Raw genomic sequence first — 15,327 nt, 5'->3', positions numbered from 1 at the left:
TCAACCTTAAGCAAATGAGCAGATTGACTAAATGTATTTATGTAATTTCACCCAGTGAGATCTCTAGTACTTAATCAGTGGTTTATACAACTTGGCTGAGTCACGTTCCTGAAAAGTAGGAATTTATTGTGCATCCATCAAGTAGACAGAATTTGACTCTGAGCAGTGGCTTGTAAAGTCCAGAAGACTTTATGAAAGTACGAGCCTACTTTTCACCATTACAACAACCTGAGAAAAAATGACCACATAGTAGAAAATCAACCAGATTTAGCCAAATAACTCACCTTTTGGAAGTGTTTTGCAGCTCTTGGTGAAGAACCTTTTAAAGCTACATCTTGTAATCACTGCCAAAGCTTTGGCAAAGGATCAAACTAATTCTTCAAGCAAGTTTAAACCGTAACTCAAGCCCTTGTGCCCTCAACAATTACCCTTTCAATCAGTCTGATTTAAGCCATTCAGATAATGGTGACCTGCGCCAGGGATGTGAAATGAGCATATCTATGATGCCAGAGGTACTTCCATGACTGCCTGGTGAGCACATTAGTGTGTAGGCAGTGTCTCCTGACCAAGGAGTTCTGGAAACCACACAGATCAGTGCCTCTTTGGGGCAAGGGTGGCTGCTAGTCTGCTTCCCAGACAGCAAAATTTAAGACTTGAATACTTGTGCAAATGATGAAAGACCTATCAATATGTGGACAGGGACTTGCTTGTATCCGTAACTATATCCACCTTGAGACTCAGATTCACTGCTTGGTTAGTGGTTGAACAGTGACACAAAGACATCATACATACAAGGGTCATAGAGGGTGCTACCATCAAGGATCAGAGGAGCAATTTCTTATAGGAAAAATAGAACAAGTCACAATTACTCCAAAACCTTTTTTCTGAGCCATGGCCTTTTTTCTGTACACTACCACATTACCTGGCAGCACGAGTTCCATCTGGAGCAAACCCAAGCTGACTTAGTCCAAGCATGGCATGTGATGTTTATGCAGTTTAAGGCATTATCCTCACTGCGGCAAAAGAGTTGATACCTGCTCCAGTATAAAAACTGCTGGGCAAAGTTATATTTTTACCAATTTTTGAGAGTACCATTGCTGTTAAAGTTTTGTTTAAAGTCATTCTGCAGCACATTGCCACAGTATTTTTTGTTTGGCATAACAAGCCCTAAAATCAGATGTACTCTCACTTTACATCTGTCAGCTGAAATGGAGACAGCTGGCTGGGAGAGGAATGTAGAATATTTTACTTCAGTGCTATGATTTGGCTTATGTGCATACTTGCCAGTGTATTAAAACCAAGCTCTAGTCCACTCTTCTGATTTTATTTAATTGGGTTTTTTTCAGTTATGTGTGAAAGCAATAGAGAGATTGAAAAGTTATATAGCATCATCTAGTGTTCGAATACAAATTTACAGGAGCCTGCAGTTTCACCACCCTTACTCATTCAGATTACCTGGCACCAGTGTTGACTCCAAAGGAAAATGTGAGGTTAATTCTTTATTTCCAGCTGTCAATCTATGGACTCTGAGGGGGAAGAAAAGGTAGGAAAAAAGAAAGAAAGGGCTGTGTTATATCCATGCTCACTGTTAGCATTCATAGTTCTGGAACAAGAATATCAAATATCTCGTTGCAAGTATTTTTGCAAATGACATTAAGCCAAAGAACTTTGGGGTGTGATTTTAGTAGAAGGATGGTAAAGCCCAGGATTAAAGCCTGCTGTACTCCTTCAGATTTGACAAAATAAACTATAATACTTTACTTTCTAACTAATTGTTCAAAGAGAGAGACTCAGAACAGGAACCCAAATCTTCTGGCTCTAAGGCTGAGCTGTTTTAATGTGATTAATTAGAAGAAAATGCATTAAAAATCCAGGAGGAAGTCACAGACTTCAGAAACCTGCCTCCTGTAAAGCTTGGCTGGTTTTGTTCACTATTCTGGAGGGGTTTTGTCTTCTGCCTCCTTCTTAAAAGCTGAAGACTTCAAGACTTTAAGATTGGTTGTGCCTACCTCTGTACTATGTTAGTATGCGTAAAATAGCCTCTAGTGAGGTCTATGTTAATGCAAAAAATTTACTCCTGATCTTTCATTTAAATCTAGGCTACAGTGTAAGGCTTTCTTGTACCTGTGTCAATGACTCTCCTAGTCACCTCCAACTGGTCTCATCACTCTGGGAAAGACAACTTGTGTCCCTAGGGAGCACAGCAACTCCCTTCACCACCCAAACAGCAGAAAAATACCCAGATCACATCTTCCCAGCCTCTTCTGCTGGATGGTTTCCCACAGAATGTCATCATCTGTAAGCACTGTGTTGTAGCTCCCTGCAAGGACCACAGAGCATGACCCAAGCAATGGTGCAGGCAGGGAGGAGGCAAGGACAGGTTATACTGGAATCCAAGGTGGGAACAAGACAGACAGCTGGATGGGAGGCTGAGGGAGGCATATTGTTTTATCCATAAAGACAATTCTTGGTGAGAATTAAATATGACAGTTAAATATGACTCAAGCTGAGTAAGATCATATGCCACAGTCATTTGAGGAAATGGCTCTTTGGAGCAGGCTGGGAATATTTGGGAATCTGGACATTTTTTCCAGTGAAATCAATAAGTCCTCAGAGGTTCTTTTTTGATAGGAATACCCGAGGGCTAAAATGATTTCCTTTCAAACCTATTTAAAACTAAACATGTGTTTCTCTTTGAAAATCTAAGGCCTAATTCTTTGATGACATGACTAGAAAGCCCTGTCCCACAATAGCTGCCCAGTTGTGCACTGCAGCATTTTCATTATGGTCCCAAACTTGGTGGCCCTTGTGACACTTAGTCATGTTTATGCTTGCTGTGTAATATCAGCAGGTAGCTGATATTCACATGAATATTTATGAACTGGACACTTGCATTATGCAATTGGTATTGGTATGTATGAAATCATGTCATGTGAGAAATCTCGGAAGCAGGGTCTTTGGGAGTACCCAGGTATTGGAGTTTGGGGTGTGATCTAAAAAGAAATAAAAATAAGGGAAAAAACTAAATGTCAGTTGAAAGAAAAGCATGAAAAAATTGAAATATTTATCATGTTTTCCAGAAAAATGTTCTGTCATCTCTCAAGTTGGTGATCTGACATCTATCCTTATATTATCATTAGGTGTCATTTCAATGTTAGGTTTCTTGTGCAAGTGCCTGTGAGTACCCAGTCATTTTTCTCTTTTAATACCTATCCATACATATGTTTGCTGCTTACATACCTTTTCTAGGTCTATAGTACCATGGTTATGTTTCAAAAATGACTGATTTGGTTTTGGAATTATATGCTAAATACACATTTCAGTTTAATCAAATAGGTTTGGAATTTGTTTTTAGTGAGTTATTCAGACTTATCTAAATGAGACGGAAATATGTTTTTCTTGAAAATCACCCTTATTTCCTCTGTCATTGCAAATGAAACTGCAGAACCAAAATACGGTGTTGTATACCAACACAGAATATCAATTAGAAACAACAAGACTGTTATTCATTCCCATGACAGAAGCAAAACTAAGCAATAAATATGGGGATAATTTATACCTCTTGTCTTTTATTTTACTACATTTTTTTCCAGCTGTCTTGTACTAAAATTTATTTCTCCTGCTTACACAATGAAGACTAATTTATTTGTTTGAGAAATATTTTTGTTAGCTCTCCTTTCTTTTCTTGCAAGGGAGCTTCTCCCCTCCCCCTCCTTCTTATTTTTCAGTCTAAGGAAAATGGCTGCAGCTGGAAGAAGATGGATCACAGTCTTCTGAAAATTTTCTCTGCAGTCTCAAGAGTTTCAAGAGGTGAAAATATAGCCTGATTTTAATTCCTGAATTAATTGTTTACTCCTTCCAAATTGCAAAAAAAACCTCTTTTGGTCCAAGTTTCTAATTATGCAGCCATTTTGCATACTTCACATCAGTAAATCTGGGCACTAGCATCTAGCTACAGATTTACTGCTTTGGATATTTGTGCCTTTCTTTAAATGAATCTTTGCAATTATGCTGATTTCTTTTCTAATTAGTTATTCCCACTTATTCTCATTTTCATCTAATTAAAATGTCATGCTAAAAATATAAGTGAAGATTCAGTTAATTTGTCTTATAAATGGATGCATAATTAATGGAAGATTGGGAAAAAACCAACTGACAATGTGATTCTAGTACTTTTTTTGCTGCAGTTTGTTCTTTCTCTAGTGATATACAAACAAATAGCCAAAACATTTCCTTGAATTTGCAGCAGTCTTAGGGCTGTATTTCAGTAACTATTTCTGAGACACAATAACATATTCTATAAAAAATTAACTCTCATCTTCTTCCACTAGACAGGTGTTTACAACCCTGCTCCTCTCAGGAATAGATCTATCTGTCTATTTTGGTTTTAACAGCTTTTAAATATGTGTTTCAGTGAGTGGGCTTTTTGTGTAGTCTACCTCAGAGGAATGAATTCCTCCTTATAATGAAAATAAGGCTGATGTATTTTATGGTAGATGTAGAAGAGATGATGCTGAAGACCACAGATCTGTAGGTGCTAAAAACTACAGATATCTGACTCCACTATCAGCTTAAATTTCACCTTCTAAGTTGAAGATAACAAAAAGATGTGAAGGTTATGGTATTGTCTGAACTAACCTATAAGGTAAATATACTTCCATCATACCATTATAGGTTAATTAAAATTTTCCTGTTTCAGGTCTGTTGAAGGGTTTGGGTTTTTTTGGTTGGTTGATTTCATTCATATATATACAAATACAGACCTTAACATCTGTCCTGCAAGCAAGTCTGCTCAGGAAATTTGAGTATGGTCTGTACTTTGGAGCACTGTGATCTGAAAGAGTACATCTGGGACAGCATCAGGCACCTGTTACATGTCTTGTGTGTAGGTTTGCTTATAAATCAATATTTTTACCTTGCTGGGAGTTGTCTTCTTGTCTTCTTTCCATATTATGAATTGGAACTCCAGAAATGTTGGATCTACACTTGTCTTTGTAGCCATTTATCCAGCCAGACTTTCACCCAGCCAGCCTCATGGAAAGAGAACAGCTTCATCTGAAAAACTGCATTTGGTAAAATCCCACCACAGTTACAAATCTGGTTCCTAATATAGGAACAATTGAACTTGATTTGGAACATTATTTGTCATCTTTTTTTAAAATGTTTGTTTGTTTTTATTTGCACTATTGTGTAAACTATTCAGTTGATTGCTTCTGTTAGTAAAAACAAAACCCAAAAGCAAAAAAACAGGAGAGCGATAAAGTGATTATATTATTATGACCATCCTCCACCAACAGGATTTATCAGCACAATTTATAATCTGAATTGTCAGGATGTGCAGCACAGGTTACTCTTTCTGGTCATTCAAGATCAGCTGATAACACATGAAGGCTTTTGAAGAGGGAAGAATGGGATTAATAGACAAAATGAGAATGTATGGAGGAGCCAGGTTATTATGACGCAGCACCTCCTGCTAGGTCCAGTACACACGATATAATTTCCTCTCAGATGCCTGATGCTTTTACCACATATGTTGCTGCATTAACGGTAGAGTCCACTCATGTGGCCGTGGAGTTTGGATGATGACCTTTACTCACAACCACACCTAAGTGAAATAGCAGTTTGTAATCCCTTTTATAGGTCTGTTAAGAGGGTTTGCTGTAAGGCACCGAAGCCAGAGAGATCTTACCTGCCAAATATCATAGGTCTGTGACAAAATGAAATAGAAAGCCCGTTCAAAGCAATATCTGCAGACAGTAACAACAGAGGTAAGGAACCTAACTATATTCACTGCCTTATCCAGTAAAATACATGAAGAATACCTTTAGCTACAGTGTGGTCTTGATTTCCTTGGATCAGATCACAGTCAAGAAGTACTCACAATCACTGGTGTAAGTGTGAGGACATGAAAAAAGGCACCAGGTGATAGGGATGCTCATCCATACCAATATCCCATCTAAATCAAAGCTCATTCTTCTTTCCCTTAGGAGAGTTGCCCTAAAAAAAAAAAGTGAGTGAACCCTTTCTTTCACTGCTATTTTCTGTGACTGAAGGATAGTGACATCCCCAGTTTACCCAAAGGTTTCTTACTTGCAAAGCTCTGTGTCAGTTCTGAGTTCATTCCAGTGAGGACACAGATGCCTCTTCCTCACTGGCTTTCCAGTTCCTTCCTCAGTGCATTCCATCAGGAATAAGGAACTTTTTGTTTTGATAGTTTGGAAGCCTAAACATGGGCTGACATTTCGTCTTGTAGTCCCCTCAACTAATCTAATTGGTCCTTATCAACTTTTCTGTAGTTATCTTGAAACAAACTCTGTAGCCATCCTGCCCCCGGATGGATAAATTGAGAGCATTAAAAAAAAAAGTCACAATGCTTTTAAAGTTAGAATAGAATCATCAAATTTTAGGGGTTGGAATGGACCTTACAGATCACCTAGCCCAAACACACCCTGCCAGGGGTGCCCACTAGACCAGGTTGCCTATGGTTTGTTTCATTGTTGCAGGATAAAGTTTTTTCCACCTTTTTGCTTCCCCCCCTCTTTTTTCTTTTCCCCCCCAACAGTGCACTGGAGGCTCCACAGACTCATCCCACAGGCAGAGCTGACTCCTTATCAGCAGGTTCAGGCTCAGTCACAGCTGCTGTAGGCCTTACACCACACTACAAGCTGGGTTGTCAGCTCCAAGGAAATCATGTCCCTTTTTGCAGAGCCATTCCTCCACAATTCCCCATTTTTCTTTTTGAACAACCCAGGCTTGGTTAATAAGTTTCTGCGAAAGTCACTGTAAGCATTGTAAAATACAGGATAATATTAATAAAACCCCAAACACTACTACAAGCAATGTACAAAGGGTTACCTAGTATATATGAGAATCTAATTAATAGCACTATTCTAGCTTATCAGCAAAATGACCTATCTGTAATACAGTAAAACTAAACCAGACCTAAAAACCCTGGCAGCAGGAGAAAACAAGACCATTGTAAGGTGCTGGATTGAAAACACAGGAATGTATGAAGATAGAAACAAGGTCGGCGAGACCTACTTGTGTCCCATTTTGATTGCTCAAGCATTCCTTTAACTGTTGCTCAAGTCAAAGCTCCTCAGTTAGCCAGGCCCCAACAGTAGCCCACCTGAAAACTGCAGTGTTCTCTTTTGAAATTTGACCACAATTACATATCAGATCTGAAATTACCATCTATCATAATCTACAATGTTATCCAGCACGTGCTTCTGTTACAGTGTTTGGGTGAGCTCATTCTTATTGAGTAACTGGTAGGGTACTTATTAAGGGAGTAAAAATAGAACAGTGGAGCTGACATTATTAAGAGTCTTCCTTAATCTTCCTTAATTTGAAATGTTGACATCCCTTAAGGGGTGCTATGACACAACACCTGACACCAACACTACTAAAGTCCAACTGACATCACAAGAATCCTTCCCTCTCCCCCCTTAGGACAGCAAAACCAACAGGACTGGATTCCAAGCTGGATATGCCAGCTCAGAGATTTCTGAAAGAAAAACTGTTGCCCTTAAAGTCTTAGGAAAACTTCAGCAACTTATTTTCACATACAGATAAGTGCAAAAATGGAGTAAGAGCTTTAAAGTGAATGACAATCTTTTTCAGGAAGAATATTTGTATTATATTAATAAAAAATTATTATTGACTATTTAAAGATTAATGGGGTTGTCAAAGTCCATTTGTTGCTCTAATAAGGCAAAAGGCTCAAACTTCAAGAAGCAAAGGAACTCAGCAGAGTCAGTCTAGTAGGTGTATTCTTGTTTTATATTATTTACAATTTAGTGCATAGCACAATTTTTTTCTATCAAATAGTTCAAACATTGACATAAGACAAGCAGGATGTCATTAATTTATCTTAATTCTGTGTTGTAAGCCTTTTGAGAAAGTACCTTTTTGTGTTCAGACAAGCAATTCATATATTTATGCCTGCCCAGATCAGTGTTAATAGTTTGCCTTTCTACATGGCAGAGCAGGAAGGCAGTTTTTCATGCACAAACATGGAACCAGTCAATTTACTACATGTAATCTGCCTGGAGCATGTAAATATATGGTATCTCTGAAAAAAAAATGAAGATGTTTATTCACCTCTCTTTACCTTAGGTACCTGAAGTGAAATCACTAGTATAATACAAATGGTATCTCTCACTAGAAGAATTCACACTCTTCTCCTTGACTATAGGAAAAATGAGAGTTTAGGCTCCCAGTTTGGACACTTCTTTCAGTGATAATAAAAAAAAAAGGCCAACTGTTGTTACTCATTGCTTCGTGTCTCCTACTAAAATTTCTGCCCTAGGAACTTTGTGCCTTTTATTTCATAGAGTCACAGGTTTCCTCCATATGTCTTGTGCTCTAGTTAATGCCTTTCAGCATCTTTCCTTTTCAGGTGAGCCTTACTGCCCATTGCCTCCATTACAGACTAATATATATGTGTGTGTGTGTGTGTATACATGTATATTAATACACAATACACAAATACATATAATACACAAATATATACATATTTATGTATGAAATCAACATAGTTCTTGGCATTTATCTTCATGATTATTTAATTAAATGTCTTTTTTTCAAGACAAAAAGTACATTGGAAAACATTTCTGAAATTATTATTTCAGAATATAGTTCAGAAATTATTTCAGAAAAGTATGTAAAACAATATTGACTTTATTGAATCTAATATTATTTTTTTCTATGCCTAAAGCTAAACTTTTTAAATCTCTACTCCCTCTAGAGTCAGTCAGGAGCAATGTATTTGTCAGCGGTGTGTTTTAAATGAGTTATATTCTGGACACGCCTGATTCTCTGCTGTGGTTATTGAAAGAATCTAAATAACTAGGATTAGTATTTAAATGTCCACAGTTAGGTTAGATAAATCCCATCCATAGAAACTTAATGGAAGAACAACTTGATCGTTTGCAACACCTACAAGGCAGCATGATTAGGAGAAGTGTTCTCAGATCTGTGTTAATCTCTGTTGAACACTGTTTGTTTTTCAAAAGCCTTTGGGTTTCTTTCTCAGTAGTAGAGCCAAAAATAGTAAGTGATCATTGGAAATTATGCCATTTGCTAAAGAATAATAAGTTAATTATTAATAAATAGAGAAAATGGAGATTTTTTGAATTTAGCTGATATATTTCTTTGAAATTTACTGTCAAAAGTTTTCAGCCAGTTTTGACTTGCTGCCATCCAGGTTCTAAGGTACTTTAGGCACACAAAGCCCAATTGAAACTCACAGAATTACTTCAAAGAAAAAGGGCATTTGCAATTTTTCTCAGGCAAATAAAAGACTACAGAGATAACAAACCATGTGTTTGCTTGCTGAGTGTTCTTTTGCAACCATTGCTTATCTGAGAAAAAGCAGCTGAAGATTATATAGTCCTAGAAGTAGGTGAGATGAAGGCAGCTGGACAGTTTCACTTTTGTTGGCGTGTAACTTAGACACGAGTTTTATCAGTGGAGGGGTGGCCTTTGTATTCCCTTTGGAGTCTACAAGGTCATGGAGGTTTAGTAGAAGATTTAAGGACTTTATAATGATGACCATTTCCACACAAGACAAACCAGTACTAAAAGTACAAGTGCTGCTTGGCCTGCTAACAGGCTGATTTGGCTACTTCCAACATTCTTACAACCTGTGGCATTGCTGTCCTTTCTTTACCTGAAGGAGCTAGGCTGGGAAAGGGAAGCTGACAGCTAGTAAGAAACATGGAGACAAAAAGTTTGAGAATTCAACTGTACAATCAGTACTGTTGCACCTCAGCCATTTGGTAGGGACAGAATGTGTCATGGGCAGCACAGATTTGGACATTTCTGATTAGACTGATTCCTCTAAAATTGATTCCTCTTAAACATCTGCTGCTGATCCCTAGATCCCACAGAGAGGACAGAGAATTACTCACTGTAGCTAATCTGGCAACTCCACGTCAGGGTCACTGGGAAGAGGGAAGGGAGGTGGTGACCTCTGTGTCTGAGTCACCCTTTTTTGCCCAGCCCTCACCTTTCCTGATAAAAGCCCTGCAGCCACAAACACCTGGGTCACAAACCTTCACAATGTGGCCCTGCTTTGGCATACATGCTCTTCTTATTGTGGCTGTTACTCTGAGTCCCACGACTGCCACAGCATGGAGTGAAAACGATGTCACTGAAGAAGATATATATCCCCCTCTGTGGGACTTTGCCCCTGGAAACCTGCTGGATTTCCCAATAAAGGACAACAAAATTGTCATCAATGCTTGGAACTATCGAGAACGACTGGGAGTGTATAAGGTCTTGCTGAAGTCTTCAGCCAAATATTTTAGTGCCTTTGGACCCCAAAATTCTGGCAATATTCTCTGGGGATTACCGTTGCAGCACGGTTGGCAATTCCGTACAGGTATGAGTTATGTCCTTAAAATGTTAGATTAGAAAAGTGCCTACCAGACCTGCTTTGAGTCTTCCTTTCCGAGGTGTCTGCCTCACAAGCCCAGTATAGCCTTGGATGGTGTAAACTTTGACATACTGAGCTAAGCTGCTTATGTGAAAAAGAAATCCTGAATGAAGGGAACACCCTTGCCTTGTTGAGCAATAGCTATTGAAATTCCTCATAGGAAGAGGTCAGAATCTAGGAGATCTGTGGTTTAGATGAGGAATATTTCACCTCCTTGAAAATCTTTGAAAAGATATTTCCAGTTGGTTCAGTTTACAGTAGATTGATTTCAGGGGCTGGACTCTGCAGTGCTATTCTTAAATTGTAAACAAATAGAATTTTTCTTGGTTGCTATTGTTATGATCTCTTGGAGGTGGTTTGAGTTTCTTTTCTAATTCAGGTAGTAGAAAGTCCGCCTCTCCCTCTGAGAATTTATTTCCATTTGCTCTTTATGATCAGTTTAGGAAAAGCCTCATTATTTTCTGGAAAAGATTTTTACAAAAATTAAGGTGTGTTTTGTTTGTTGGAGTTGGGTTTTTGTGGGTTTGGTGGGTTTGGTGGTTGTTGCAGTTTATTTGGTTTGGTTGGTTTTAAATTATGTCCAAATTCTAATGGCTTATCCCCTAAAAGCTAGTTGTTATCTGGGGCTGTCATTCATGTTTGTTTGTTGGCTGTGCCAGGGAAGTGGACACAGAAACACATGTGAAATGTCCCCTAAGGCTAAGGCTGCAGTACCTTGTCAGAGGCTTTATTAGACACATTCTCTCACAGACTGCTTCACACACAGCAGGCAGTGAAGCTGTCCATTCAAAGCCAAAGTAGACTTGCCTTGTTCTAGCAACATGAAAAGGGGGGAAAGAGGGAATAAGAGTCAGTTATGTTTCAGGAACTTCTGCCTAGTGGTAACAAAGTTTAAGCAAAAGCATCTGTATGCCCCTTGTTCTCCTTATTGGATGTAATCTGTAGTTTCATGAGGTGGTGGTTTGGCTGAACCTGTATGTTTGTAAGAAGACAGAGGTGCTGCAGCAGGTGATGAAGGAAGGATTCCAGCATTTAGTCACACCTAATGCAAAATTAACTTCTAACCTAAAATGAGGAAAGCGAGGTAGGAAGCAAAATCCAAGAAAGAAACTAGCTGTTAAACAGAGAGCAACAAGAAGAATTTGGCTGGAGTTTAGGCAAGATTTTTCTTCTTTCCCTTCTTTATGTATAGAAAAAGAACAGAAGATTAAGAGGATGGCTGGTGCAGCAGGAGAATTGACCCAATGTGTGGCAGAGGCAAAGATTATTGGATGCAGAAGCAACACTTGAGTGGTGACCTGCTGGAAAGGATCTAGTTACGTAGTGTGGCCTCATCCACAAAGTGAGGTTGTGCCTTGTTGCAGTGACAGTTTCCAAATGTAGAGGAACACAGTAGATGAGAGCAAGATTTGCACCTGGTTGCATAGACAGGTAAAGGTGTGCTGGCACCTGCCAAAGACTTGTAGGACTGATCCTTACATGAGGAGATTTATTTTTTAAATTATATGACCAGAAGGTTAAAAAAAAACTGGGAGGAGAAATATCACATGGCTGGAAAGAGTCTTACAGTTAGAAAATATGAAAAGTTGAAGGATAAATGGAAAAGGGAGAAAGAATGGTGCGTACAGTAGTAAGGTTAGCAAAGGGCTAAACACAATCCAGATAGGCAGCTGGGATAGATTAGTGAGGAATGACTGAAGCATTTGTGTATCAACATAATAAGCTTGGGCAAAAAACCCGCAGGATTTGAGTTCATAGTGCAAGACAACAGATCTTTGAAAGCACTACAAATATTGTCGAATTAACAGTTTCTCTGGTCTTGAAAGTTATGTTACTGAGAAAATATTTTCATGGATATTGTTGTGTATAAACTATAAAGAGTAAGTGAAGCTGCTACTTAGTAAGAGTGGTACGACTATTTGTGGTAAACTGTTCATGGACATAAAATAAAATCACTAATTTGCCTAAATTTACAGTACAGGCAGTAATATAGAGACAGCAAAGCTGTTAGGAATGAGATTGTGGAAACAGAAATTGTCACTTGGGAGATGACACTAGACTGAGAGTCCTACCTGCACAAACTGAGGAAACTGGATATTCTCTACCCCCACTTCACACAGAGAAGCACAAATCCAGGAGCAAGAACTTTAAAAAAGATTCATGTGGCATTGTATGTCTGAAGAGCAGGAAAGTATGCACCTATATTTAAGAAGGAAAAATGGGATGAGGACACAAAAATATTTATTTCTCTTACACCAGCAGTAGATGAGACATTAGAAAAAATGTAGAGGAAAGAATATTTAAAGACCTGGAGCTAAGTAGAAAAAGGGATAAAGCACAGCTTACATGAATCAAAGGTAGACTGTGTCAGGCTAAATTGAAATCTTTCATGATATGAGTGATACTTCAGCAAAGTCCAGAAATTAATTTCCTCCCTTTGTAAAAGCAAAACAAAGAATGGAAATTTTTAATGATAAGAGTGAAACAGGGAACTGCAAATCTAGTAAAGGAACACTTGAAGGAGAATTGTGATGAGTGTTGCTAAAAGAAGTATACAGCTAACTGGATGCTGTGCACAGAGTTCTTCATCAGCAAGATGAGAACTGCATTTAGCATTTTCGGTAACAAACTTTCCACAAAAAATAGTGAAGAAATCTTGCTGATGAGGTTTCATGTAGTTGCCAATGATGTATGGCTGGGAGGCACTGTCGATACAGAGAGACACTGATAGCTTGTGTAGACCTGAAGACTGAAATATCATGTTAAGCACAGGGAATGGGACAGAGCAGAGAGAACAAAAATGGAGTGTAGGCCTGGAAGTGCAGTTAGTGCTTCCAGCTCCAAGTAATTTCTACATATCTTATAATGGGAAGTGTCCCTGCCCATAGCAGTGAGGGTTGCGACTAGATGACCTATAAAGTCCATTCCAACCCCTAAAATGCTATGATTCTATGAATTATCACTGATACTGCCTAGGACTCTTCATTCTTCCAAAACACCAAGGCTAGCAACCTTTGGTGAACCTCATGTGCAATTATTCTGTGAGATTTTGTCTTCTTTTTCTTCTTAGCCTTTATTCTTCCCATTCATCCCTTTTGCACACCTCTTTCTGATGCTTTGCATTGAAGTAGAATCTTGAAAACTAGACTATTTCTGTAGATATTAAAAAAAATTGGTTTTTCATTAAAAAAAACATTCCAGTTGAAGTGCAGTCCTCATCACTGCAAGTTCATGCTCTCAGTGCTCTGCTGCTGAAAGATGCAGGTCTGACCAGCTAACATGCCCTAAAGCACAAGTTCTGTCCAGCCAGCTAGGGAGCTTAATTAGGATGATCTGTATGCACATTGTTCATGATCATCTCTTCTTCTTGAGTAAAAAGTATCAGAAAATTTGGTTTGGTAATGAAATTTAGTTCTAATCTGGCAGAAATGACACTATCGTTATTCAGCTGACACGTCAGAGTAAGTGCTCTTCAGGGCAGAGTTTGAGAGCTGGAATAGCTCAAGCCATTAGGCCAGACCGTGGTAATTTCATGTCATGCACTTAAAGCAGACTTCCTGGCTCACTACATGACTACTTACCACATAATGTACATGCATGTTATTCTTTTAGGACTTAGACTAGTTTTTCCTGTCATGTGCTTAAACTAAAATATGCCTTACAAGCTGTCATGAATAATTGTGAAATGTCTTGCATGTTTGCTCCAGCTCAGCTGCTTGAAAACCTGGCTAATCAGGTACAACAACGTTTGCATGTTTAGCTTCACAGTAAAGCCATGTTTGTATGCATGATTAAACTGGAAGAGATTCTGTTTCACACAACCCAATTAGGTGAGACAATTACTAGCACATTTAATTTGTGCTATTCTGTTCATTAAGCAGCTCTTCTACACTAGCAGCCCTACATCTACTGGAAATGATGCATCAGCTATGCCTATGTTTATGTTGTATGTGCATGTATATTTATATAACTGTAAAAATATCACTGTGATGTCCTGATTTCAGACAGTTCCATAAATATGCAGAATACATTTCCAGTGAGGGATAAATCAGACTGTAAAACACAATTAAATTACTATGCACTGCATGAAGCATTGACCGAGATATTTAACTACTCTAGGAACAGTAGTTTGTGAAGCAAAGCAGCAGTGATTGTTTTGCTTCTCTGAGCAAAGTTCTTCACACTTTACTCCTATACGTTTGGGGTTTTTTTTATTTTAGTGGTATTTCATGTGTGGCAAAAGACTGAGAAGTTTCTGTTGTGCTATTTCATTTGATTCATTCAGGTAGGTTAGCAGATCCTTCTCATGCAACTTCCTGTGGCTATGAAAGTGGAAACCTCCTGTGCCAATCTGTAAGAAGCTGGTGGTCCTGTAAGTATGTGCTATTACACTGCTCTTCTCCAAAATAAGATTAGTGTCCTAGAATGCCATTTCTAAATCTTTCTTCCCCTTAGACTTCTCTATTAAAATGTAATTTCAGTGCTACATAATTCTCCATTGCAAACTTGCAGCAAGGCACCTAAGTGTCAGTAAAGGAAAGTTAATTGATTTTGATAACTTATTTGAGGAAGGAGGAAAAAAAGCAAATTTTCAGCCTTAAAAATATTTGCACTGCAAAAAGTTATGTAAAAATGTGTGGGAAACACCATGACAGGTATCTGTCTTTGTAGGTATTTGCAGATATTTGCAGTTTTCAAATACTCTCGAGTAGATTTGATCAGTTTAGAACAAAGTTCTAGCACTTCTAACTAAAACCTGGTATGAGAATGTCAAGCAAGAACTTTTGTAGTCCTTGCATCACCCTTGGTTCTTTTTTCTGAAGCACATTTTCCCTCCATCACTTCTGTCCCTTGCTCCCTCAACTTCCCTGCTGACTGGTCCCTCT

At 38.4% G+C, this 15,327-nt stretch overlaps 1 protein-coding gene across 1 annotated transcript in view; it reads left to right on the top strand.

The window, feature by feature from the left end:
• Positions 1-10,065: 10,065 nt before the first annotated feature.
• LOC103807785 (chromosome unknown open reading frame, human C6orf58) overlaps positions 10,066-15,327 on the top strand; it is a 12,457-nt gene continuing 7,195 nt past the window's right edge. Inside the window, exons 1-2 of the mRNA XM_009080532.1 lie at positions 10,066-10,387; positions 14,727-14,813. Coding sequence (XP_009078780.1) covers positions 10,066-10,387; positions 14,727-14,813 — 409 coding nt within the window. The remainder of the gene's footprint in view (positions 10,388-14,726; positions 14,814-15,327) is intronic.

This window comes from Acanthisitta chloris, unplaced genomic scaffold (assembly GCF_000695815.1).
Source record: "Acanthisitta chloris isolate BGI_N310 unplaced genomic scaffold, ASM69581v1 scaffold898, whole genome shotgun sequence".
Classification (NCBI taxonomy): Eukaryota; Metazoa; Chordata; class Aves; order Passeriformes; family Acanthisittidae; genus Acanthisitta; species Acanthisitta chloris.
Note: the sequence above shows the minus strand (reverse complement) of the source record. Positions and strands in the feature narration are given on the sequence as shown.